This window comes from Erinaceus europaeus, chromosome 20, assembly GCF_950295315.1.
Source record: "Erinaceus europaeus chromosome 20, mEriEur2.1, whole genome shotgun sequence".
NCBI lineage: Eukaryota > Metazoa > Chordata > Mammalia > Eulipotyphla > Erinaceidae > Erinaceus > Erinaceus europaeus.
Genome location: NC_080181.1, coordinates 12,768,634 through 12,792,851, shown reverse-complemented (window position 1 = coordinate 12,792,851; position 24,218 = coordinate 12,768,634). Strand labels below are relative to the sequence as shown.

The window sequence follows — 24,218 nt, the reverse complement described above, 5'->3', positions numbered from 1 at the left end:
TGGAGGTCTCTCTCTCTTCTTACAGAGGTGGTGTTGGCATTCATTGTCACTATGGAATGGGAGTTGTCCGTAGAAAAAGCATTGTCAAATTCTGTCTCCTGATATTTACAGCCCTCGTTCTCTAGGGTTGTTGTAATATCATTTGGCGAGGGAGAGACCGCCTTGTTTGTGACGCTAGCACATGAGAAATGATGTGTGTTTATTACTGTACCCTTGATGGTGTCCACATTGTATTTCTCAGTGCTTATCTGTGTTTGCTCTTCCTCTTACTTTCCTCTGAGAGATTGAATTTAAAATGTATTATTTAGTACTTAACTAATACACAGTCTTTATTTAGGTCAGATCAAGTAAATTTTTCAGAAATTAACATGTCATACAGCTTTGTGGTTTTTTGTTTGTTTTTGAAGATGGTGGGGAAAGAGGAAATACTGTTGTCGGAGACCGGGTGGCCAAGCCACAAAGAGTTTGAAGATCTTTCCTTGCCACTGCTGCCCTTTGACACCTCACTTTCTTTTTTTTCTTTTTTCTTTTTTTCTTTTTTTACTTAAGAAAGGATTAACAAAACCATAGGGTAGGAGGGGTACAACTCCACACAATTCCCACCACCCAATCTCCATAACCCACCCCCCTCCCCTGATAGCTTTCCCATTCTCTAGCCCTCTGGGAGCATGGACCCAGGGTCATTGTGGGATGCAGAAGGTGGAAGGTCTGGCTTCTACATGTAATTGCTTCCCCGCTGAACATGGGCGTTGACTGTTCGGTCCATACTCCCAGTCTGCCTCTCTCTTTCCCTAGTAGGGTGGGTCTCTGGGGAAGCTGAGCTCCAGGACACATTGGTGGGGTCTTCAATCCAGGGAAGCCTGGCCGGCATCCTGATGGCATCTGGGACCTGGTGACTGAAAAGAGAGTTAACATACGAAGCCAAACAAATTGTTGAGCAATCATGGACCCAAAGCTTGGAATAGTGGAGAGGAAGTGTTAGGGAGGTACTCACTGCAAACGCTAGTGTATTTCTGCTTTCAGGTATATATTTTGCAGTAGTTTATAGATACGTGTGAAGATATGCTCTCTCTCTCTCTCACAGAAACTGGTGTATATCTAGATTTTGGGACTTTGTTAGAAAGTGAACCACCTGAGATGAAATTAGAGTATACTATGAAAGGAAAGGTCTCACCCGAGTGATGAAGCTGAAGGGTTGTTATTCCACACGTGAAGTCTCTGGACACAGTCTGAAGTGAAGCATGTTGAGGTGGCAATCGTTGCGTTGGTTAGGTTGTAATCGGCGGAGGCAATATTATTTGATATGGATTGGGAGAGGCATACGGGAAAGTGGGCCCTATCCAAGGGTTCCAGGACTGGGGGAAGTAGGGGCTCTATAGTGGAGATGTGAGGTTCCTGCTGTCTTAGGGTTCAAAAAGACAATGGATAGTTAATGCTATCATCACATTATTTGGTAATTGGGTTAACTTTGAAAAGACACCTCACTTTTCTGCTTGTCCCAAGGAGTCCCTAACCTTTGCCCTAGGAAGTCTTTACTTATGATGCAGAGGATTTTACCAGTCATTATCCAAATGCTTATTTTGTAGTCATTAGTGGTATGCTTTGTAAAATGTGGGGAGTATGTTTTGTCCTGCTTAAGACTAGTGGCTCTTCTAAATAGAGCTGATTGTGTGTTCACATTATTGTGAGAGCAGGGCAGCAGCCTGTATTTGGACACCACCTCAGTGAAGGCATATTTTGTCTTGGAAGCTGGAGAAATCCTAGTGTGCTGTGTCCATTACCTCAGATTCCTTCCACACAGAGGACCTGCTGTTGTGAAGGGACATTCCTCCACTGGACACAAGTCTCCTGGGGTCTCCATATTGCCAGGCTCCATCATCCCCTGTCAGGGCCGTAACACAGCACTCCTCGTATTCAGCTGTGAGTCTGAGGAGAAACAAAAGGGGCTTTCTCCCTGGTACACAGTGGAGAGCCTCTGAAATGTTAGCTCTCCCTGTCGCTTACACCTTTTGTCATTCCAATTACCTTGGACCTTATTTTGACTTCTTGCCACTTTCCCAGCCCAGCAGAAGTTAGGCTACCTTTCTGATCTCAGTGAGAGTGGCATGTAAGAATCTGAATGTCCCCCAAAGGAAGCAAAGACTAAGATCCGTCCTCTCAAGTCATGGTCATGGAGTGAATTAGCTGTGTTGTCTGAACTTTTGATTTGGCCGTGGCAGAGGCCAGTTTAATCTTTGCTGGTTTTATTTGCCTTTTAGAGATAAAGAGAGATACTGAGAAATACCAAATATAATTTTAAAAAACCAGTCATGCTCACACCTGACTATTCAGAACTGTCATATGACAGCTGGTGTTTCCCTCTACTTCATTCCTTCTAACAGACAGAAATTAAAATTATGTGGCAAATAAAAGTGGAGTGCCTTTTGGACTCTAGTCTTTGTCCTGTTCCAAGAAGTAGCCACTGGCAAGAATTTGATTTATATCTTTGGTGTCTATTTTATATATTGGACATATCCATTAAAATGTAAAGTAGGATTTTTATATTTCTTCAACAATAGGCACTGCAGTTTCTTCTCTCAGTTTGTAGATTTTTAATCTGGTGTGTTCACTCTGTATTTTATTGAAAGGGAATTTTAAAAATTTAATATTAGGTAGATCGGTCCTCTTCTCCATGATTTATCCTTAGTCCATCTTATTTTAAGAAATCTTTTCTTTCCAACAATCTCATGAGATTATTCCCTAGATTTATTTCTGAAAGCGTTTTCTACATTTTTGTCTTTGACTCACCTGGAGTCCATTTCCGAGGATCCTGCCAAACAGAGGTCAGAGGGTCCGCTCGCTTGTCCCATGTGGAGCACTGGTACCTACAACTGACCTGTGAGGCCATCCTCTTAGGTATCTACTCGTGTGTGTGTGTGTGTGTGTGTGTGTGTGTGTGTGTGTGTGTGGTGCTAGGTCAGTGTCCATCTTTTTCTTGGCTAGTATGTTTTTTCATCCCTTTAGCGTCACAGACTTAAACTATATTATAGTATTGGGTTGTCAGAAAAATCATGACACATTTGGCGTAGAAAAATATGCCAGGGAGTCAAGTGATAGCACAGCGGGTTAAGCGCACGTGGTGCAAAGCACAAGGACCAGCGCAAGGATCCCGGTTCGAGCCCCCAGCTCCCCACCTGCAGGGGAGTCACTTCACAGGTGGTGAAGCAGGTCTGTAGGTGTCTGTCTTTCTCTCCCCCTCTCTGTCTTCCCCTCCTCTCTCCAGTTCTCTCTGTCCTATCCAACAACGATGACATCAATAGCTACAATAATAAAACAACAAGGGCAACAAAGGGGAATAAGTAAATATTTAAAAAAAAGACTAGAATTTTCAGGAAGGGTAGGTTCCCCACCTAATTGTGATTTTTTTTTTTTTTTTAGATTATTAGCTTGTTATCAACCCTCCCCATGAATTGTAGAATTTTCTTTAAAAAATCAATCTATTATTTAGATTCTGATTACATTGAATTCACTGGCTAATTTGTGAGTCTTGATGCTGTCTTTTTATCTGTGACCATGTGCTGTCGAAGCACCTTGTTCTCTTTAGCAATATTGCTGACCGTTACACATATTTGGAAAGTTTATTTCTAAGCATCTTATACATTTTTGTTGCTATTTTGTTTGTTAAATCATAGTTTGTCATTACTTTATTTATTGCTACTGTATAGGATTTCATTGAATACGCGCTTATCCTGTACCTGTCAGTCTTGCTGATGTGTAGGTTAGGGTGCCTATTTGTGTGTTTCTAAGTACACAATAACATCTTCAAATCTATACATAAATTTGGGGGGCACCCCTGAATCTTCCTCACTTGGGGCAGCAGAAGGGAAATACAAAGCACTGAGGCTCCTCACTGTGCCGCGGGGGCTGGGAGTGGAGGCACAGGACCCAGCTGAGCGACTTTGCTCCCCCTTTCCCCCCGCAGACGATCATGTTTTGTGTGCTTCTCTTCCTGTTTCTAATATAGTATTTCAAAATGAGTCACGAAAGATAGCACCCTTATCTTGTCTTGCACTTTAGTAGGAACTATTTTTAAAGTTTAGATCCAAGTACATTTATAGGAAGTATGACTTGTGCTGTGGGTTTTTGACAGGTATCATCATTAGGTTATGATGACTACCATCTCTGTTTTTCTGAGAATTTCTTTAACTGTAAATGAACATTATTATTTCCCTCAATATTCTTTCTGAATTGATCTGAGCATATATTTGCTCGGTTAATTTGAATTTTAATGATACTTTTTCATATATTGAACTATCTTTGCATTTCTAGAATAGTGGACTTGGTTATAAAATGTTCTTTTCAACACTTCAGACTTTAATTTTGTATTATTTGAAGCATTCCATTTAATTTCATATTTAATATTGGCCTGTAGTTTTTAGTAATGCTTTAATAAAATTGTATTTATGATTTTATATATTGCTATTAAGTTGCTTCATTTTAATTAAATTTTTTATAATTATTCATAATGTTGTTGGTGTTTGATGGTAGATTTCTGTGTTTTTAATTAGCTTATAATATTTAACTCTCATTTGCACTTTTCATTATGTGGACAATCATCTGTAAATAATTTTTATTGGACTCATATTGAACCCAAGTGGCAACATTTTAAAAGATATTAACCAAAAAGCAATTCTTTTCACTTTTATCCTTGGCAGTCACTCAGTGACTAATGATACCAGTTTCACGATGTGATTTTTATTGCTACTCGTTGCGTAATTTTTGGTACACAAATGATTAAAAAATAATGTAATTCATGCCACATCTCGTCTTTTTCACTTGACAGTAGATCCATTCCATAATGAAGGATGCTTGTGAGCATTTCAAAATCCCACCATATTCATATTCATCTTCTTTCTTGGTTTTTGTTTTTGTTTTTGCCAGCCGGGTTGTTGCTGGGGCACAGTGGCTACATTACAACTCCAACGCCCCTGCTGGTCTTTTCCCCCCTCTTGATAGAGGATGAAACAGAGACAGAAGCCGGGGGAAGGGTAAAGGGAGAGGGAGAGACGGACACGCAGGCAGAAGGGCAAGCAGGGGTAGCACTGCTCCACCACTCCTGAGGTTTTCCACCTGCAGGTGAGGGAGGACCTGGGTCTTGAACCTAGGAACTCATGCATGAAGACATGTGTACTCCACTGGGTGTGCCACCCACCACCTGGTCTTCATCTCCTTTTTCGTTCCTAGCAATGATCATTTCTGCCTTTTCCTTTTTGCTTCATCTTTTCTTCTATATTTATCTTTCAGTTTACCTTTTGGTGTCCTTTGTTTGAAACCAGGTCTGTTGAGATACAATTAAAATAGAGTATGAGTTCCGTTTGTTTGTTTGTTTGTTTGTTTGTTTTCCGCCAGGGTTATCGCTGGGGCTCAGTGCCAGCACTACAAATCCACTGCTCCCGGAAACCATCTTTTTTTCGTTGTTTTTGTTGTTGCTGCTGCTGTTGTTGGATAGGACAGAAAGAAATTGAGAGAAAAGGGGAGCTTGTGAAGCAACTCCCCTGCATGTGGGGAGCTGGGGACTCGAACTGGGAATACTTGTGTGGGTCCTTGAACTTCACACCATTTGCACTTAACCCAGTGCACTACCACCCAGCCCCCTGAGTTACACTTTTTAAAAATTTTTATTTATAAAAAGGAAACACTGACAAAAACCATAGGATAAGAGGGGTACAATTCCACACAATTCCCACCAGCAGAACTCCATGTCCCATCCCCTCCCCTGATAGCTTTCCTATTCTTTATCCCTCTGGGAGTATGGACCCAAGGTCATTGTGGGATGCAGAAGGTGGGAGGTCTGGCTTCTGGAATTGCTTCCCCGCTGAACATGGGCGTTGACAGGTCGATCCATACTGCCAACCTGTCTCTCTCTTTTCCTAGTGGGGCGGGGTTCTGGGGAATTGGAGCTTTAGGACACATTGGTGGGGTTGTCTTTTTAAGCGTACATTTCTGTGTTTTGAAAAGTGTTCCAGATATGTAAGCACCAACACATTCAGAATCACTAACAGTTCTATCCCCAACCCCAAATAATGTGCTTGTGTTTTTCAGCCCTTACTGTGACTCCTACTCTCTGACAACTGTCCATCTATTTTCTGCTCCCATAATTTTGACTTTTCCAGAATGTTACTTAAATGGAAGTATGGCATATCTCTTTCTTGAACATTTTATTGAAATAATCATACATCCACATGCTCTTATAAGAAACAGTCCAGCTATATCCTGTGTAAGACTCCCCCCCCCAATTATCTTGCAGAACTGTAGTACAGTGTCACAATCAGGATGCTAATGTTGATACAGTACATTGATTTTATTTAGATTTCTCCACTTTTACTTGGACACATTTGTGTGTGTGTGTGTGTGTGTGTGTGTGTGTGTGTGTACACTTTACCGCATGTCTGAGTCTATGTATCCATCAGCATTGTCATAGTACTGGCAGTTCCACACCACAAAGACCTCTCTAGTTGCCTTTTATAAATTACTTAACTCCCTGCCAGCTCCCCCACTCCTGTCTCTATCCCCTAGCAACCACTAAGTTCATATCTAGAGCTTTGTCACTTCAAAATGGTTACATGAATAGTAGCACACAGTATATAACTGTTAAGGATTGCATGTCTCTACCTAGCACAGTTCCCTGGAGATGCATCCACATTGTTAAGTATATCGGTGGTCTGTGCCTTCTTACTGCTGCATGATTTGTAGGCACCACATATCACATATGGTAGGTCTGTAGCCACTGGCCTGCTGATTCCAGTGTGGATATGTTACCAACTGGGTCCATAGCCTTTGAACTTTCTTGAGCATGTTTTTTCAGACAGATGCTTTCACCTAAAACAACAAGGGAAACAAAAAGATTAAATAAATAATTAATCAATTAATTAAAAATTAAAAAAAAAAGACAGACACCTGCAGACCTGCTTCACTGCCTGTGAAGTAACATCCCCCCCACATAGGTGGGGATCTAGGGACTTGAACCGGGATCCTTACACCAGTCCTTATGCTTCGTGCCACATGTGCTTAACCTGCTGCATTACCACCTGGCCCCCAGGATCTGAACTCTTGATTGCTACTACCTGCTGTGGATTTGGAGCCTAGTGGTCCTGTGGTTTCAGTTGTGTGCTTTGTGTTTGTATTCAGTTTCTGTTCCAGGTAGGGTCCGTACGTGCGTGTGTGTGTGCGTGCGTGCGTGCGTGCGTGCGTGCGTGTGTGTGTGTGTGTGTGTGTGAGTCTAGACTATGTCTTTTTGGAATTTATCCTTTTATGCCTTTCCCATTTCTTTTACCTTCTATTGGGAGCAAAAGTGCAATAAAAAGTGAAGTATGGAGCCATTTTGACCAAAGACCTAATCTTGTTGACAAATGTAATTGAAAAATCATTCCTTCTACTGCGAAATGATATTCTATCATATGAATAGGCCGTATTTTACTTATCCACTTACTGAGTAAATTTCACAAGACTTGCATTTAAGAAACAGTTGAAACAAAATTTTAAACCATGATAGAAACTATATGGAAAGTACTAAGTTCAGTTCAAAATAGTTTGTTATGTGTGAAAGGTGAGAATAACTTTGGGTCTAGGTGAGATACAGGTAGTTGAGGGGTACAGGTGGGAATCATCTGGTTTAAGCTAGGAATGAGATTTGAGATGGAAGATCAGGAAAAGAAAAGGGGAGAAATAAAGCAAAACAAACAAACAACAAAAACACCAAGCATGTATGTTGAGAACTACTCCAAGTGTAGATGGTCAAGAGAGGAAAAGAGCACCCATAAAGAGAGATTGAAAGGGGTTATTTGAAGGTAGAAGAGAAGAGGGTCTCTAAAACAGTATTCATTATCGCAGACCATTAAGGTAATAAGAACTAAGAAACAGTGATGATCTCAGAACGGGCCCTGAGGTCTGCTGCTCCCTGCCACCCACTAGCTACTAGACTTTAGTCTCCCCAAAATGGGCCTTGATGATATAGTCTGTAAAACAGGAAATCAGTCAGCTCTAAGGTCCTTTCTACCTCTGTGTTTTAATAAATAAGTAGCTCATTGCTCAGCTTGAAAAAGCTGTTTCAGTAGAGTATAAAATCCTAATCGATAGAAGGTCAGCAAGATTTCTGTCCTAAGCCACAATATGATTTCACATCAAAATGGGAGAAGGCTTAATAAAGCAAGAGAGATCAAAGAACAGCAAGCAGGTATTTGGAATATATTTTTGAGCCTTTGTAACACCTTTGGAAACAAACTAAGCTAAGTCAATGTTTTTCTTCTGTTTATATGCCAGTGATTTGGCTCAGGCAGCGAAACATCAAGGGTTCTTTTTTTTTTTTTTCAAGTTTTATATGCTACATCCTTCAAAAGAGAGGTGTACATAATAAAGATGTATTTTTTAAAAAGATGTATTTTGGGGGTCGGGCGGTGGCACAGTGGGTTAAGCGCATGTGGCGCAAAGTGCAAAGACCGGCGTAAGGATCCCGGTTCGAGCCCCCGGCTCCCCACCTGCAGGGGAGTCGCTTCACAGGCGGTGAAGCAGGTCTGCAGGTGTCTATCTTTCTCTCCCCCACTCTGTCTTCCCCTCCTCTCTCCATTTCTCTCTGTCCTATCCAACAACGAATAGCGTCAACAAGGGCAATAATAATAACCACAACGAGGCTACAACAACAAGGGCGACAAAAGGGGGAAAAAATGGCCTCCAGGAGCGGTGGATTCGTGGTGCAGGCACCGAGCCCAGCAATAACCCTGGAGGAAAAAAAAAAAAAAAAGATGTATTTTGGAGTCAGATCACTTTATTTTTAGTAATGACATCAGTGGATTCATTATAGCTTTGCATGTGAGGAACAAGAGGGCAACAGAATTGTGAGCTCGAGAAAGAGCTTACTGAGTAGGGCCTGGCCTTGTGTGAAGCCCATGTTTGAGGCTCTGCACCACATGGGGTTGCTATGACGACACTGGAGAAGCTCTGGTGCTGTAATGACTCTCCTTCTGTGCCTGTCCATCTACCTGTCTATCTGGGCAGAAAAAGTTGATCCAAGGCAGTAAGATTATGTATTTGCAAGGCCCCAGTAAGACACACACACACACCCACACACACACACACACACACACGCACGCACGCACACTGTTACACACAGGTAACCTATGAGTACTCCTTTGAGCACTGAAATAAATAGATCACCTCTGGGATCTTTTTAGTCCTGCTGTGGCACAGGACCTACATAAGCTGTGAATTCCATGACTTTTATCTAGGATACTCCTTGAGAGTCACAAATTCTGCTGCTTTTACAGAGTAGAAACTATGATCCAAATGTGAAGCTTTCTGCTGCCTAAAAGCCCCTCAATTCTAGTTTGTAGACCTGCTTTCATTTTCCAATTCCTAAAAATCATGTGAAACATATAATGTTTGTGGTTTTTAGCAGATAGTTTATAAGGCTATTCAGAGCTAATAATGAGTTTATCTTTTGATTTTGTCCATCTTTGGGCATTAGGCTTTATCATAAATCCGTCCTCAGACTAAGATTTAAGTTTGGAACCTGTAGTCTTTCTCAGGTGGTATGCCGGGTTGTCATTTATTCTACAGTCACCCGCCTGTGACTGAGTTGTGATTGAATACGTCTCTCTGCCTTGGGTTTGAGTGGAGATGGGCAGTGAGGAGAAAGGGGTGTGGTTCTCCCAGCCTTCCCTTCCCACTGTGAGAATCTGTTCTTGTCCATCACTCCCAGCAGGTGTGCCATGGACCAAGAGCCCCCACTTTGTGCAGACAGGCCTGTGTGCATTAGAGGGGAGCTGCCCTGCCTGCTCCCAGGATGCTGCACCCACCATCCCCCTCCGTGCCAGTGCCACCTTCGGCCCCACTCTCCTGGGAGCCTGATTTCAGTGGCTTGTGATTTCAGATGCCCTTCTGGTTGAAAGAGGCTTTTCTCCCAGTGGGTGTTTTTATTTAATAGGAACAGGAAGAAAAGCACAATACCAGTTTGCCTGTGGGCAGTGTTTTTTGCAAGGTTGCAACTCACATTCTCAGTTGTGCATGTGGTCACACTGTCCTTTGTGCTGTGCATAGTAAAATTTACTTCTCTTGTGATTGGTCATTTTGTGTTTGAAGGCCGTGGTAGAGTGGAGTTCAAAACTTCATGCAGTATTGTGCTACAATTTAGCATTTGACTATTACAGTACATATTTTTGTATTATCTTCAAGCTAGACTTAAAGCATTGCCCTCTGTAGAAGTGAAGCTTAGAAATATTAAATAGTCAGGTTATTTTAAGTAAGTAGATGGGGCTACTGACGGTGGAAAGTGATTTGAGATCATTAGTTTTGAAGAACACTTAGTCATCAGAAGCCATTTACCTCTTATGACTATAACTTTGGAGGCTGATGCTACTAAGAGCTCATACAGTTCAGGTACAAGCTCAGGATATAGTTCAGTTTGCATGCTCTTTTGAATATGGATAAAATGTCTGATTTGGGGGAATTTTTTATTTGTGATTAATAGTAGGTCACAAGCTTGTAGGATCACAGTGTCTAGTTCCACACCACACTCATCACCAGAGCTCTGTGTCCCTACCCGCTGACCTTCCAAAGAGAACCACCAGAGTTCTCACAAGTCTTAGAAACAGTTTCCTTCCTTTTTTTTTTTTTCCAAGTTCATGAGTATACTCTAGATTCCACAAATGAGTGAAACCATCACTCTTATATGGTAGTTGTCTTTTAACTCTCTACTTATTTCACTGGGCATTATCCCCTCCAGTTCCATCCATTTTGTCCCAGCGGACACACTACCGTCTTTTTGATTGCAGGGTAGTTTGTCATGGTGGTATGTATATATTGTTTGGGAGACTTTTGAAATTACTGGGAATTTTGTTAAATTATGACTTCTTCTATTTACTGATTGCCCTATAATAAGGTAAGCAATAGTAAACAGATGAGACGTGTCCCCCGCCACCACCTGCCTCTGCTGACAGTGTCATCGTCATCCATGGCATGATTTTGTTAGTTACCTTATATGTCTAGGAATGCTTAGAATTGTCTTCCCATATCTATTAATGGTAATCCTCAAAGTAACCAGGTAAGTATCATGTCAGAATTCTAGGCCCAGCATGATTGTAGGGCTTTATGCTTAGGGTTTCACAGGGCCAGAATCCAGGAAGGGGGGGGGGGGGGGGGCTGTGTTCCTTACTAGGGTTTCCAGAGCAGAATCACCTGCTTATTCAGAATAATGGAATTCTGTTCCTTCCCATGCTTCCCACATGGACCCCACCAGCATGGGGCTTCCACCCAGCAATGTCTTGCTTGTCCAGACTTTCTCATGTGTGAACTCCTTTTGACATTTGCTTCTGCTAGCTGGAGAGAGCTTCTTTTAGGGCTTTTATGATTGGTTAGCTTAGTGTCAGTTGTGCTATATAACGTGATACAATTTTGAGAATAACTACAGGGATGACGATCATGGGGTGGGCAGGAGGGGGCAAAATCCTGCCTACCACAATCATTTTAAAGAGGTATGGCTTGATTCTGGTGAGGATTTATGTGATTTTAAGTAGAAAAGTGATAAGGTCAAATGTGTGTGGGGGTGTGTGTGGGTGTAACTTCTTTGTGGGGTCAGGGCCTCACCCATGGATAATTTCATCACTCCTGGGCAAAGTTTTTCATTCAGAAACAGAGATGGAGACAGAGGGAAAGATACCCCAGCATTGGAGTTCTCGCTGGCTGGTACATGGCCCTCCCATGTGGTCTGGGGGCTGGCGCCTGGATCTCACCCATGGCTGCGCACACACATGATCCAGTGAAAAGTCTCTCTGGTCACAGTGTGTGTTGTATCACAGTCACTCTGGCTGTGAATAGTTAAGAATTAGGGCTACCCCGAGTGTCTGGAAACAACACCAAGGAATATCATTTGGAATTCAATTATAGGTAACATAAACCACATTTTAAGAGAAGTCAGCTGTGGTACAGGGAATAAGTGCTTACAAAACCTTTGTAAGGGCTGTAGCCTTTGGATTCCTTTTGGCACCGCATCATAGAACTGGTCCACCAAGGACACTGCTACCTCCTCCGCTAGACTCTGTGAAGTGGCTGCTCGGGAAGCTGCTGTCCGTGGTGCTGGATCATTGAGCCTTGGCTCCCAGAATGTGGTGTATTGTTTAATGTTTTTATTTCTTATTTTATTTTGGATAGAGATAGCCAGAAATTGAGAGGGAGAGTGGAGATAGGGAGAAAGATAGAGAGACACCTGCAGCCCTGCTTCACTTCTTGTGAAGCTTTCCCCTTGCAGGTAGGGGCAGGGCGCTTGAACCCAGGTCTTTGCGTGTGGTAACATGCACTCAAAACAGGTGTGCCACCCCTCAGCCCTTCCCAGAACATGCTGTTTAAACCACTGTCTGGTTAAGTAGGAAGCAGCAACCAAAACTATGTCCACTAGACCTGGTCACTGTCTCTCCTGGGTAGGTGATGGTGTCATTGAATGTGACTAATAGAAGCTAAATTCCATCTAAAAAAGACTGAGAAATGTAGGTTTTACCTTCTTAATCTTTACGTACAGGAGAACATCCTGGGAGGAGACTGGAGAGATACAGGGGTGCTCCTTCAGCTCAGACATCCACAGAAAGCTGTGACAAATCCAGATTACAAGGGACAGTGACAATTGGGCAGGATAGATGCAGATAGACCTGTAGGACTTGTAGGAATAGAACTAGTTGGACGTGACAGTTAATAAAGTGGAAGTGGGGAGGAGAACGAGGAAGAAATTAGGGTGACTGCTTTCCGGCTACAATAGTGAGATGGTTCCTGGTACCATTTACTAAGATCAGGAAAACTAGAAGAAAGGTAGTCTGCCTCTTACTCCTTCTGCGACAGTATTGCTGTGTTTCCATTTTGTGTCTTGTCTTCTCGTTTATGTAAACTTTATATAAATAGGCGTCTTTTTCCAGATTATCTCTCCTTTTTTAAAAAAAGATTTTATTTATTTAGTAATGAGAAAGATAGGAGGGGAGAGAAAGAACCAGGTATCACTTTGGTACATGTGCTGCCAGGGATTGAACTCGGGACCTTCTGCTTGAGAGTCCAATGCTTTATGTACTACACCATCTCCCAGACCACTCCAGATTATCTCTTCATTGAGGCATAGTATGATGACACTTTTTTATTATTATCTTTATTTATTTAATGGAGACAGCCAAAAACCGAGAGGGTAGGGGAGATACAGAGGGAGAGAGAAAGAGAGACGCCTGCAGCCCTGCTTCACCACTTGCAAAGATTTCCCTCTGCAGGTGGGGGCCGGGGGCTCAAACCCGGGTCCTTGAGCACTGTAACGTGCGCTCAGCCAGGTGTGCCACCACCCAGTCCCCCGTTGACACTTTTCTTGACCCCTTTTCCATTGCTTCTTTTGCCTCTCCTCAACAGTTTGAGAGTCAAGTGTTACAATTCTGTCTACTGTTCTGTAGTGTAGAGGGAAACCATGGCTGGAATTCGGCCCCACCTTTATCTGAACCCCCTGGCCTCTCCTGGCTTTTCTGAGATTCTGTTCCAGCATCATAACCTAGTGTCACTGACTTGAGGGCATATTTTAGAAGATGGACTGAAACAGTCCACCTTGACAGTTTGGGACCTTGGGAACTCCCAAGTTCTAGGACTGAGGGTATTTGTTTGCAGAGCCTTTTTCTCCTATCTGTTCATCTTTAGGAAGGTCCTGGCATTGAGACAGTGGGGTGTGGAGACTTCTGGTCCATGTGGTGCACCCGGAGTCTCTCTCTCCTCTGGTCCATGTGGTGCACCCGGAGTCTCTCTCTCCTCTGGTCCATGTGGTGCACCCGGAGTCTGTCTCTCCTCTGGTCCATGTGGTGCGCCCGGAGTCTGTCTCTCTCCTCTGGTCCATGTGGTGCGCCCGGAGTCTCTCTCTCTCCTCTGGTCCATGTGGTGCACCCGGAGTCTGTCTCTCCTCTGGTCCATGTGGTGCGCCCGGAGTCTCTCTCTCCTCTGGTCCATGTGGTGCACCCGGAGTCTCTCTCTCCTCTGGTCCATGTGGTGCGCCCGGAGTCTCTCTCTCCTCTGGTCCATGTGGTGCGCCCGGAGTCTGTCTCTCTCCTCTGGTCCATGTGGTGCGCCCGGAGTCTCTCTCTCCTCTGGTCCATGTGGTGCACCCGGAGTCTCTCTCTCTCCTCTGGTCCATGTGGTGCACCCGGAGTCTGTCTCTCTCCTCTGGTCCATGTGGTGCACCCGGAGTCTCTCTCTCCTCTGGTCCATGTGGTGCACCCGGAGTCTGTCTCTCTCCTCTGGTCCATGTGGTGCGCCCGGAGTCTCTCTCTCCTCTGGTCCATGTGGTGCACCCGGAGTCTCTCTCTCCTCTGGTCCATGTGGTGCACCCGGAGTCTCTCTCTCCTCTGGTCCATGTGGTGCGCCCGGAGTCTGTCTCTCTCCTCTGGTCCATGTGGTGCGCCCGGAGTCTCTCTCTCCTCTGGTCCATGTGGTGCACCCGGAGTCTCTCTCTCTCCTCTGGTCCATGTGGTGCACCCGGAGTCTGTCTCTCTCCTCTGGTCCATGTGGTGCACCCGGAGTCTCTCTCTCCTCTGGTCCATGTGGTGCACCCGGAGTCTGTCTCTCTCCTCTGGTCCATGTGGTGCGCCCGGAGTCTCTCTCTCCTCTGGTCCATGTGGTGCACCCGGAGTCTCTCTCTCCTCTGGTCCATGTGGTGCACCCGGAGTCTCTCTCTCCTCTGGTCCATGTGGTGCACCCGGAGTCTCTCTCTCCTCTGGTCCATGTGGTGCGCCCGGAGTCTCTCTCTCCTCTGGTCCATGTGGTGCACCCGGAGTCTCTCTCTCCTCTGGTCCATGTGGTGCACCCGGAGTCTCTCTCCCAACTGACCAGCTGCCTGCCTCAACCCAGTTTTCACAGAACCGGAGAGTTTTCTCCAGTAAACTCAGGAGTTTGTCTCCTAATTTTCCGTCTCTGTAAAGGCCTCTTGGGGTTCAACCACATAGTTTAGAGCTTTTGGCTCCTTTGATGAGACTGTGGCAATAAAGCTATTCCCTCTTTTCTTTTATCCTGTTTTTACTCTTTTTAAAAATACTATTTTAGACTCAAGTCCTGAGAGAAGATGATCTAATAATATCTGTTTCAGCTCACTGCCACCTTTTCCATAAAGATCCACCTCAGTAGATGCCAGGGGTGGGTTTCTTGTTTTTTTCTTTTGCCTCCAGGGTTACTGCTGGGGCTCAGCGCCTGCACCATGAATCCACTGCTCCTGGAGGCCTTTGTGTTGCCCCCTTTTGTTGCCCTTGTTGTTGTAACCTTGTTGTGGTTATTATTGTTGTTGATGATGTCATTCGTTGTTGGATAGGACAGAGAGAAATGGAGAGAGGAGGGGAAGACAGATGGGGAGAGAAAGACAGACACCTGCAGACCTGCTTCACCTGTGAAGTGACTCCCCTGCAGGTGGGGAGCCGGGGGCTCAAACCAGGACCCTTACGCCGATCCTTGTACTTTGCACCACATGCACCACTTAACCCACTGCGCTACCACCCAACCCCCTTCAGGGGTGGATTTCTTTGTACCACCTGTGCTTAACCCGCTGTGCTACTGCCTGATTTCCAAGGGGTGGATTTCTTAAGAAGTCTGTGTCTTTTAATAATGTGAGCTCCAGAGCAGCTTGAGTGGAATGTCAATATTTTAATGTGTACAATCTGAGTTTTTACAAAGACCTTGCACATCAGTAGTTATCAGTAGGTAGACTAGAACTTCCTACCCCAGTCTGATGAATGAGGAAATTGGTCTGCAAAAGGATTGAGTTGCCAGGTCTTACAGCTAATATTAGGGCCGAGTGGGTGCTGTGCAGTCTGATCTTCTGCCTCCAGGGTCCCTGCTGTTCTCCCACACCCTGCTGCTCCCCGATGGAGTTGATGGCCTCCATCCCCAGCCACACATGCTGCTCACGTGCCTCCCAGCCTGGTTAGAACATGATTTGCCTGAGGTAAAGCCAGAGTGCGTGGGCATGGCAGTAGAGCAATCTTATGTGGTCGTTATGCTTGGAGCCTGAATTGACCTCAGAGTATCTCTGTTATAGTTAAGATAATACCACAACTTGTCTGCATTTGCCCCTCTGATTGGTAGGAAACCGCTCAGCTTCCTCAGTAAAACCAGACCTCAGTTCTCTAGTCCAGCGCTGTCAGTGGAGATAGACTTCTCCAAATGAGGAGGCCTAACCATGTGGACCTCACTTTTATCCAATCACTTTTCTCCTACTATCTTTTGCTCCTTACTCCACCTTCTATTTATGAAAGAAAATGTGACCCTCATGTATCACTTTTTAAAAAAACAAAAATGTATTCTTGACTCTTTCACAGATTCCTTGTATTATAGACAAGACTAGGCTTGAACATTCAAGCAAGACATCACTGAATAAGTTGGGTTACAGGAATCATATAACTACATATTTTTTGTGTATAAGTCATGTCTTCTCCCAGACTCAGAACTACTGATCCACTGCCATCTCCCTGATACCAAGAAACTCGCAACTAGCTATCTGCCCTTCTTGACAGTGGACCCACGAAAGCAAGTGTTCGCGGTGTTATAATGCTCCTCTGTTATCTGTGGAGCAGCTGCTTTCCTCTCTGCGTCTGTGTCTGTGTGATGACTAACAGCAGACCTGGTGACCTCTTTGTGGGCAACCCTACCTCCACAGGAATGTAGTTTTCCTGTGGTCTCAACAAGGCAGCCATATCAGATGGCAAATTTCATAGTGGTCATCTGTGAGATAGATGGGGTAGGGTGTTGAAAGAATGAGGGAACAGAGGGAAGAAGTACAGGATATTAGAAAGATGCTGGGGATACATTTAGTTTCCGGGTAGTTGTGAACAAGTGCATAGCTGTGTGGTAGTAGCTAGAGCTGACACTCTCTGCTCATCCCTCCAGGTATCATGAACTGATCACAAAATATGGGAAGTTGGAGCCTTTGGCAGAAGTGGACCTACGACCCCAGAGCAGTGCCAAAGTCGAAGTCCACTTTAATGATCAGGTGGAAGAAGTGAGCATTCGGCTGGACCAAACCGTTGCAGAACTAAAGAAACAATTAAAAACTCTTGTGCAGTTACCGACAAGCAACATGCTTCTCTACCATTTTGACCACGAAGCTCCCTTTGGCCCAGAGGAAATGAAGTACAGCTCTCGGGCACTGCATTCCTTTGGCATTAGGGATGGAGATAAAATTTATGTGGAATCCAAAACAAAGTAACCTCTACCCGCCTTGTAAGGACACACAGGGACTTCTTGCAGGGCGTTTGTTTCCAGTGTCATTTTCTTTAGGAGAGGGAGAGGTTGTTTTTGTTTTGTTTTGCTTAGGTTTATGAGGCGGGGAAGGGGGGGTGTTGTATATTTTTCCCCTGGAATGGGAAGGGGACATGTTTGGTATTTTCTACCACAGATTTTTTTTTCTGCTCAGCCAGCAGAACTGACCACATCTCAAGTCCTTGTGCCCTCCCCCATGGAAGATGACTAAGAAATCACCGACTCCCCTGGGTTTTGTCTATGGCTTGGTTATCATTACCGTGTAGGTCTACCTATGACGGGAGCATCGACAGTATAGCCCCTTAGAAGGGTTTCTGATAGGATTTAAATCAGGAAACAAGGAGTCTTTATAGGAAAGACCAACACTTCCCTCTCCCAGTCCCCCTTTTTTCCTCCCTCTCCTCCTTTTCCTGTTTTTTTGTTTTTGGTGTTTGTTTGTGTGGGTTTTTGGTTTCTCTGGTTTTGTTTTTTTGGTTCCGCTTTTCATGTATCAGCACATTTACTGCATAGTTAAATTCTGTCCATAGTTAACATATGTTTCAACATGGGCATTTTTTTTTCTTGCTGTTTCCCATCAGAAAGAATTTAAAGTATTTTAGACAACCTGATTCTGATCTCAGGTACTCAGTTAGGATGTATACTCTCTTAGGACCTTGAGGAAGAGTAGATAAGCTCCAAGCGTCAGGAACACGTGCTGTGCTCCTGGCAGCAGGGCGACGCAGTCTGCCCTCTCTGTCAGGATCTCAGTTCTGATGTTCCTCACACATTATATCAACTTGAGTGACATGAACTACGAACACAAATTATGTCCAGTTCAAGAATTCTTAAATTTGCTTATTGAATGTATTTCTCCATTTTCCTGTCTGTTCCACTACTTTAAACTACAGGGAAAAGAGACCTGAATTTATGAAGAGCCCAACAGAGTAAAGAAATGTGGACCAGGAGAGCTGAGAACCCAGCTCATAAGCACGCAGCCTTGCTGCGGTTTCCTCCCTCCGCCTTGGTGCGCGGCAGCACAGTGATGGGAGCACGGGGGAGAGTGCTGGGACTTTCCTGCCGGTGTCATTGTTGGAAGCCCTTGCTCTTGCACTTTGTATTAAAAGTGGCCGATTTTAACCTAAAAGAACTTCGATTTCCAGTTCTTCCCTGGGGTTCTGTGATGTCCTCACCGCCATGTCTTTCTGTTTTACATTTCACTTGAATCATCCTCATGGAAGAATAAGTTTGCCTGTTTAAGTATCCATACTTTAGAATTGCCCTCCCCTCCCCAGGCTTTTTGTTTTTTTGTGTGTGTTTTTTTTAGCAAAAGTATATTTAAAGCACTATTCTTTAAACGCTACTTCCTTGCCTGCTCTGAAATCTATTTTATTTGTTCTTCTAGAGGTGTCTCTCTTGGTCCCCGTGTGAAAGATGGGAAGCTTGAGAAAGACTTAGTGTCTCCAGGGCAGACGGCGTGCACATGAAGTATTCTTCAAAGAATGTAATCGCTGTCAGAGTGCATTTGACCTTGTGTCTTTTGTTAGGTGATTCAACCCCCCGCGTGCACGTGTGCGCGCGCGCAAACACACACATACACACACACACACACACACACACACACACACTCTTTAATTTCTTACAAAAATTTTAGATTGACTCTTAGAAGTTCTCATGAACTGGGAGTTTTGTTTATTACTGCTCCTTTTAAAATTTTCCTAAGCTATAGCAGCAGATGTTTATTCTCTTAATGCACTTCAGGTTCAGTATCCATAAAGCTTTTGACTCAGGCTACGGAGTCAAATCTACATTCACTGTAACATTCAAGGTGGAAACCAAAGGGTTGGAGAAAGATGAATGAGGCCTGTTCTCCTCCTGCTGCACATTTTATCTTGAAGAATCATAAAAATGAGCAGTGGAGATCTAGGCTGGGTAGAGACAAGAATAATGACTTTGCAATCACATTCTCCTGACAAGAGTTTTGGAAGTGGTGGTGGCGGGGGATGGGGGGGTATGTGGCAACAGTGTCATGAAGATTAAAACTGCAGGTGCTTTGTGTATGTGCGCATGAATGCAAATGAGTTTGGGAGAGCAGCCGTGTAATGGAGCCCAGGGCTTTGTCAGTGTTTAAGACTGTGACTCCTGACTGTCCCGCAGCGGAAGGCAGAGGGAACACTTATGTTAGACTTTAATCCTAAGTGGAATGGTCATAGTTAACAAGATATTTTATATATGATAAAAGTTTTATGAAACGCCTTTTTTTTTTTTACTAGGAGAGACCTGTTCCTCCTGTTATCACAGAGCACGATGTCCATCAGCTGCAGGTGTCATTCTTCTCTCACTGCTGCATGTCAGCGGAACTTCTCAATTCAGTGGATGTGGGGATTTTTTTAGAGCGTTGTAATTGATGGTTTTAATAACTGCTAAATAATTCCTGACGAAGGTAAAATCGAATATAGTTACTGGGTTTTCAGAGTCACAGAACAGAGGTCAAGGAGAGAACTATTTGGATGCACACACTCAGAACTGAGTAAAGTTGCTGATTTCGAAATAAATTTGGTGCTGTATAGACACTTATAACCAAAAGTATTTTTAGCACAGGACTAAACAGGGAGAGACGAGGGCATCCCCCCCACCCCCCAGTCTCTGTGTTCTGCATAATTGCTTCCTGCAGCTCATGTGCATTTTAATGTTGACTTGGTCCAGACTCAGCAGGGAGACGTCGTTGATGCTTCGGAAGCAGAATATTACAGATATGTTGCTACAGACATAGTGCTTAGAGCATATCCCTTCTAAAATAGAAATTCTGTTCAATTATAAAAGAGGAGAGGAGTAATAACAGAAGACCAAATCAAAGCCAAGAGATCATTCTACCTGTGGGTATGTAGCTGCTGAAACTACATGCAGACCGATATTTGCATCGGGATCCCCGAAATGTCCCACAGGACTCTAAAGGACAAGTGTTCTGGTCCTATGTCTCTCTCTCTCTCTCTCTCTCTCTTTCATTAAAAGCTTCCAAAGTTTCTGCAGCCTAGTGCTACCCTTGCCACAGATACATAAGAAAGTAGCAAATAGTGCATAATTCCTTGTTTGTTTGTTTAAAAGCCTCTTAGTGAAAAAATGAGCCCATAACACAAGCTGTGTATAACAGAGCCGATTGTTACGACTGTGCTATGATTTTAAAACTTTATTTACTTAAGGAGAAATGCAAGTTGAGCTGCAGACGATGTTTCAGCTGTGTCACCAAACCTGCAGTGTTATAAGCAGAGGGTACTTGTTGCACAAGGAGCTGGTGGGTCCCTGTGAGGCAGCTGGTGACGGCTTTTGCTGATGCTCGTGTGTGTGTGTGTGTGTGTGTGTGTGTGTGTGTGTGTGTGTGTGTGTGTGTGTGTGTGTGCGCGTGTCCAACAGGAACGCAGAACACTGGATTGTTCTAAGCAGTGTCATCCATGCTCATGAATTTACTTTTCCCTTTGTTTCATGTTAGATGGAAAATGCAAACAAACTGTTTTCAAGAACACCCAGAAGCTATCTGTGTTAGACGATGTATTTTCCCTAGGTGCTTCCTTCAAATACATGTCCACTGTAGTGATGGAGAGGGACTGGACTCTCTCAGGCTCTTACTTGCCAGTTGTCTCCTGCAGTTAATGGAAATATATATTTTATTTTAGACTATAATTTAAACATGAAGGTCTATTCTTTGCACTTTTTATTAATATATAGAGAGATGATCTTTTAAAAAATTAAAAATCCAAGTCCACTTTGTCTTTGTGTTCTGATTTTCTTTTTCCTGGAGTCGCGGGGCCAAAATGTATGTTTATTTTTATATAGCCAAAATCTACTTCCGTGCTGAGGTTGATTCCTCTGGGGAACTGGCCTATGGGCTGGTAAAACTTTTGACTATTTCGACAAATTCACTGTAGTTTTGTCCAAGTTAGAAAAATGAAAGCTGCAAAAACCAAAAAAGTCATAGATAATGTCTTCGTGCTTTTGTGTTAGCAAAGTGTTTGCATTTCTGTCATGCTCTTAATAGTCCTACTGTCTCATTTTAAGGATAAAAACCTCCTTTTGAGATATTTTATATAACACTTTTTTGAGAAAAAAAAAGATAATCTGATTCTGGTAAGTATTTTTCAGTTCTTAACTCAAGGAGGATTTTTTCCTGTGAAAAGTAATTCTACACAATAATTAGACTCTCAGACACTTGTGCTCTCCCTGTTTATCAGTAATTTCTTGACGGACTGTTATAATTGACCAAGACTTAAGAGTCCAAGAACTTGACTTCTGTATTTAGAAGACAGACTCCACTAACTTCCCAATGCTTTAGAGCTTATGAATGGCATAATCTGTTTAAATTTAAGGTTATCTCTACCTTTCATTCGTTTTCAAAGAATTATAGTTTTAACTTCTGTGCTAGACTCTATGTGTTCAATCTTTATAGTGAGCTCCTCTGAGTACAAGTCAGTCATCCAGTACCAATTGGGCTGAAAAGTGAGGTGATTTTCACAGTTATTAGATGGCTGTCAGTAGGGAAGGTTAACCTTTAAAGTCAACGTTTCTCTTTGCAGCTCATCTCTTGAAAAAAAAATTACTTGTATTCTCAACAGTTTGACTTAGGATTTCAAAGTTCAAACTTTTACTTAGCCAGATAACTTTGAGAACATATAGGTCATTATGGATACTAGCTTAAGTCATTTCAACTACTTTAAAGTCCTTAAGTACAAATTAGGAGTTGAGTTAATTCGTAAAAGAAAAGATATACCATATTAGATCTCCTTCAAATACAATAAATTTCTGATTTCTTTACAAAAAAAAAAAGAGAGAAAGAAAAATAAATTACCAAGAGGAAACGTAATTCATAAAATATTTGAGAATAGCACTAGAATGTTTAGCTCTTTTTTGTTGTTGTTGTTTTTTAACAAACTGACCTATACAAATTACCAAGGAGGGTATTTGTGGACATTATACATGCAAATATATTCATAATGTTAGCTTCCCACCTATCTCCTTCTGGACTAAAAAAAACAACAGAGCATTAGGCATGTTTTATGACTACAGTTAGCATTGTTCTGCCCAGTCAGTGGCATTTTTCCAGTTCTTAACACTGCCCTAAATAATAGTTAATTCTAATATATAGGCCCTACATGAGAATAGCGCAGTTAATATCCTCCGTAAATTAGGTAAGACAAGAATTGCTGGAAATACGTGTGCTTTTTGTCTCTAGGCACCTGGATAGTTTACCTGCATTTTACTTGAAGGCACACATACTAAGAGGAGAGTAAGCAGCTCATAACCCAGGAGGAAAGAGAGACCTAGCAGAAAGAGCTGCTGACTGTCTACAACTTTCTGTTCCCACATTTCTGTCAAGCACTAACAATGATTGTTTCTTACTAACCTATTCTGGATAGTAAATAAACCCATAGGATCTTCAGAGCAGCCCCCTGGGCTCAATACCTTCTCACCTGTGAGAAAACAGAGGCATAGGGAAGGCCGGTGACTTGCCAAAAATCCTGCACAGTGATTAAGTGACCACAGAGCCAAGAGTCATACCCGAGTATCTTAGCTATGGAATCCATGCACTTGACAGCTACACAGTAATACTGTTTCATTGTCTTTATTTTTGTATGATTAATAGTAGGTTACAGTACTGTAGAGTTAGAATCCACAGCCACTACCAAAATTCTGTACTCTCACCTCTCACCCAGTAGTAACCACCGAAGCTCTCACAAACTCTTAGAGGCTGGGGTTTTGGGTTTTGTTTTTCAGTCCCTCCCCCCCCCCCCGTTATGTATTCCTCTAGATTCCACATATGAGCAAAACCATCCAGTAGTCGTTTGTCATCTCATTACTTATTTAAATAACAGTCACCTCCCAGTTCCATCCACTTTGTCCTAAAGAACACAACATCTTTTTTTTTATTGTATAGTAGTATTCCATGGAGTATATACTCCATAATCCCATAACTTCTTGAACTATATTCATCTGTTGATGGACATTTAGACTGCTTCCAGTCTTTGGTTATTGACAGTAATACCTGGTGAGCCACTTCCCCCATAACCCTCTACAGACAATCCGGTTTTATTGTTAGTCTTTATGTTTCAGTAAAACAACATGTTCTCCAACCCATTTACCAAATTGATTTCTTCTATAACAGAATGAATGGTGTGTTTGATGGTCTTGTATCTGACTTGGAATCTGTCCTTTGCAGAATTGTCATTTGCAGAATTATGAAATGAAGGTTGGTACATATCTGCTGTCCTCCTGGCACTTGTGAAATGCCGTATCGGACACTTGTGATAACAAACTAGTAATATGCTGCAAGAAACTTGATACTGTGACTTCTAACCTGAGGCTATTCTAAAGCTATAAACCTCTGTTTCAGGATAGGAGACAGCCAAAGGTGACAGGTCGCGCTCTTCAGGACTTCTATAGAGGAGACATCAGTGCTCAGGTGAACTTAGAGTTGATGTTTATAGTAGAATTAAAAAGTTTATAAAGCCTGTATCAGAGGTTTTACTTTGAGCAAGGACAAGGCTGCCTTTAGGAACTGCTATTGTCCCTCCTAAAAAGGCAAGAGAAAAGTGCCTTGTAAAGAATCTAACTATTGCTCGCATAGGAAAGGAGACATATTATTCACTGTGGTCTGCAAGACCCAGATCTGCCAAAAACTACAATGCTAGTTCAGTTTGTCAAGCCTTTCATAAACTGTTCATCCTTGAATGCTTCTTAATCACTATCAGTAATACAATTAAGGTGTTAAATAAGAATGGGACTAAGTTAAGGCAGACATTACAGAATATGAAAGAAAAAAAATGCTTCCCTCCTGAAGTAGCTGATACATTTGAAGGGTAGCATACCCAGTTAAATGCACACATTACCATGCTCAAGGACCCAGGTTCAGGCCCCCAGACCCTACCTGCTGGGGAGGGGGACTTTACAAACAAAGGAGCTCTGCAGCAGGT

At 43.1% G+C, this 24,218-nt stretch overlaps 1 protein-coding gene across 2 annotated transcripts in view; it reads left to right on the top strand.

Moving 5' to 3' along the window:
- Positions 1-21,021, top strand: part of TBCEL (tubulin folding cofactor E like) — a 70,952-nt gene extending 49,931 nt beyond the window's left edge. For both annotated transcript variants that reach the window (XM_060179890.1, XM_016188368.2), the window contains one exon: positions 16,909-21,021. In XM_060179890.1, the coding sequence (XP_060035873.1) occupies positions 16,909-17,227 (319 nt within the window). In that variant the 3' untranslated portion in view covers positions 17,228-21,021. The remainder of the gene's footprint in view (positions 1-16,908) is intronic.
- Positions 21,022-24,218: the final 3,197 nt, after the last annotated feature.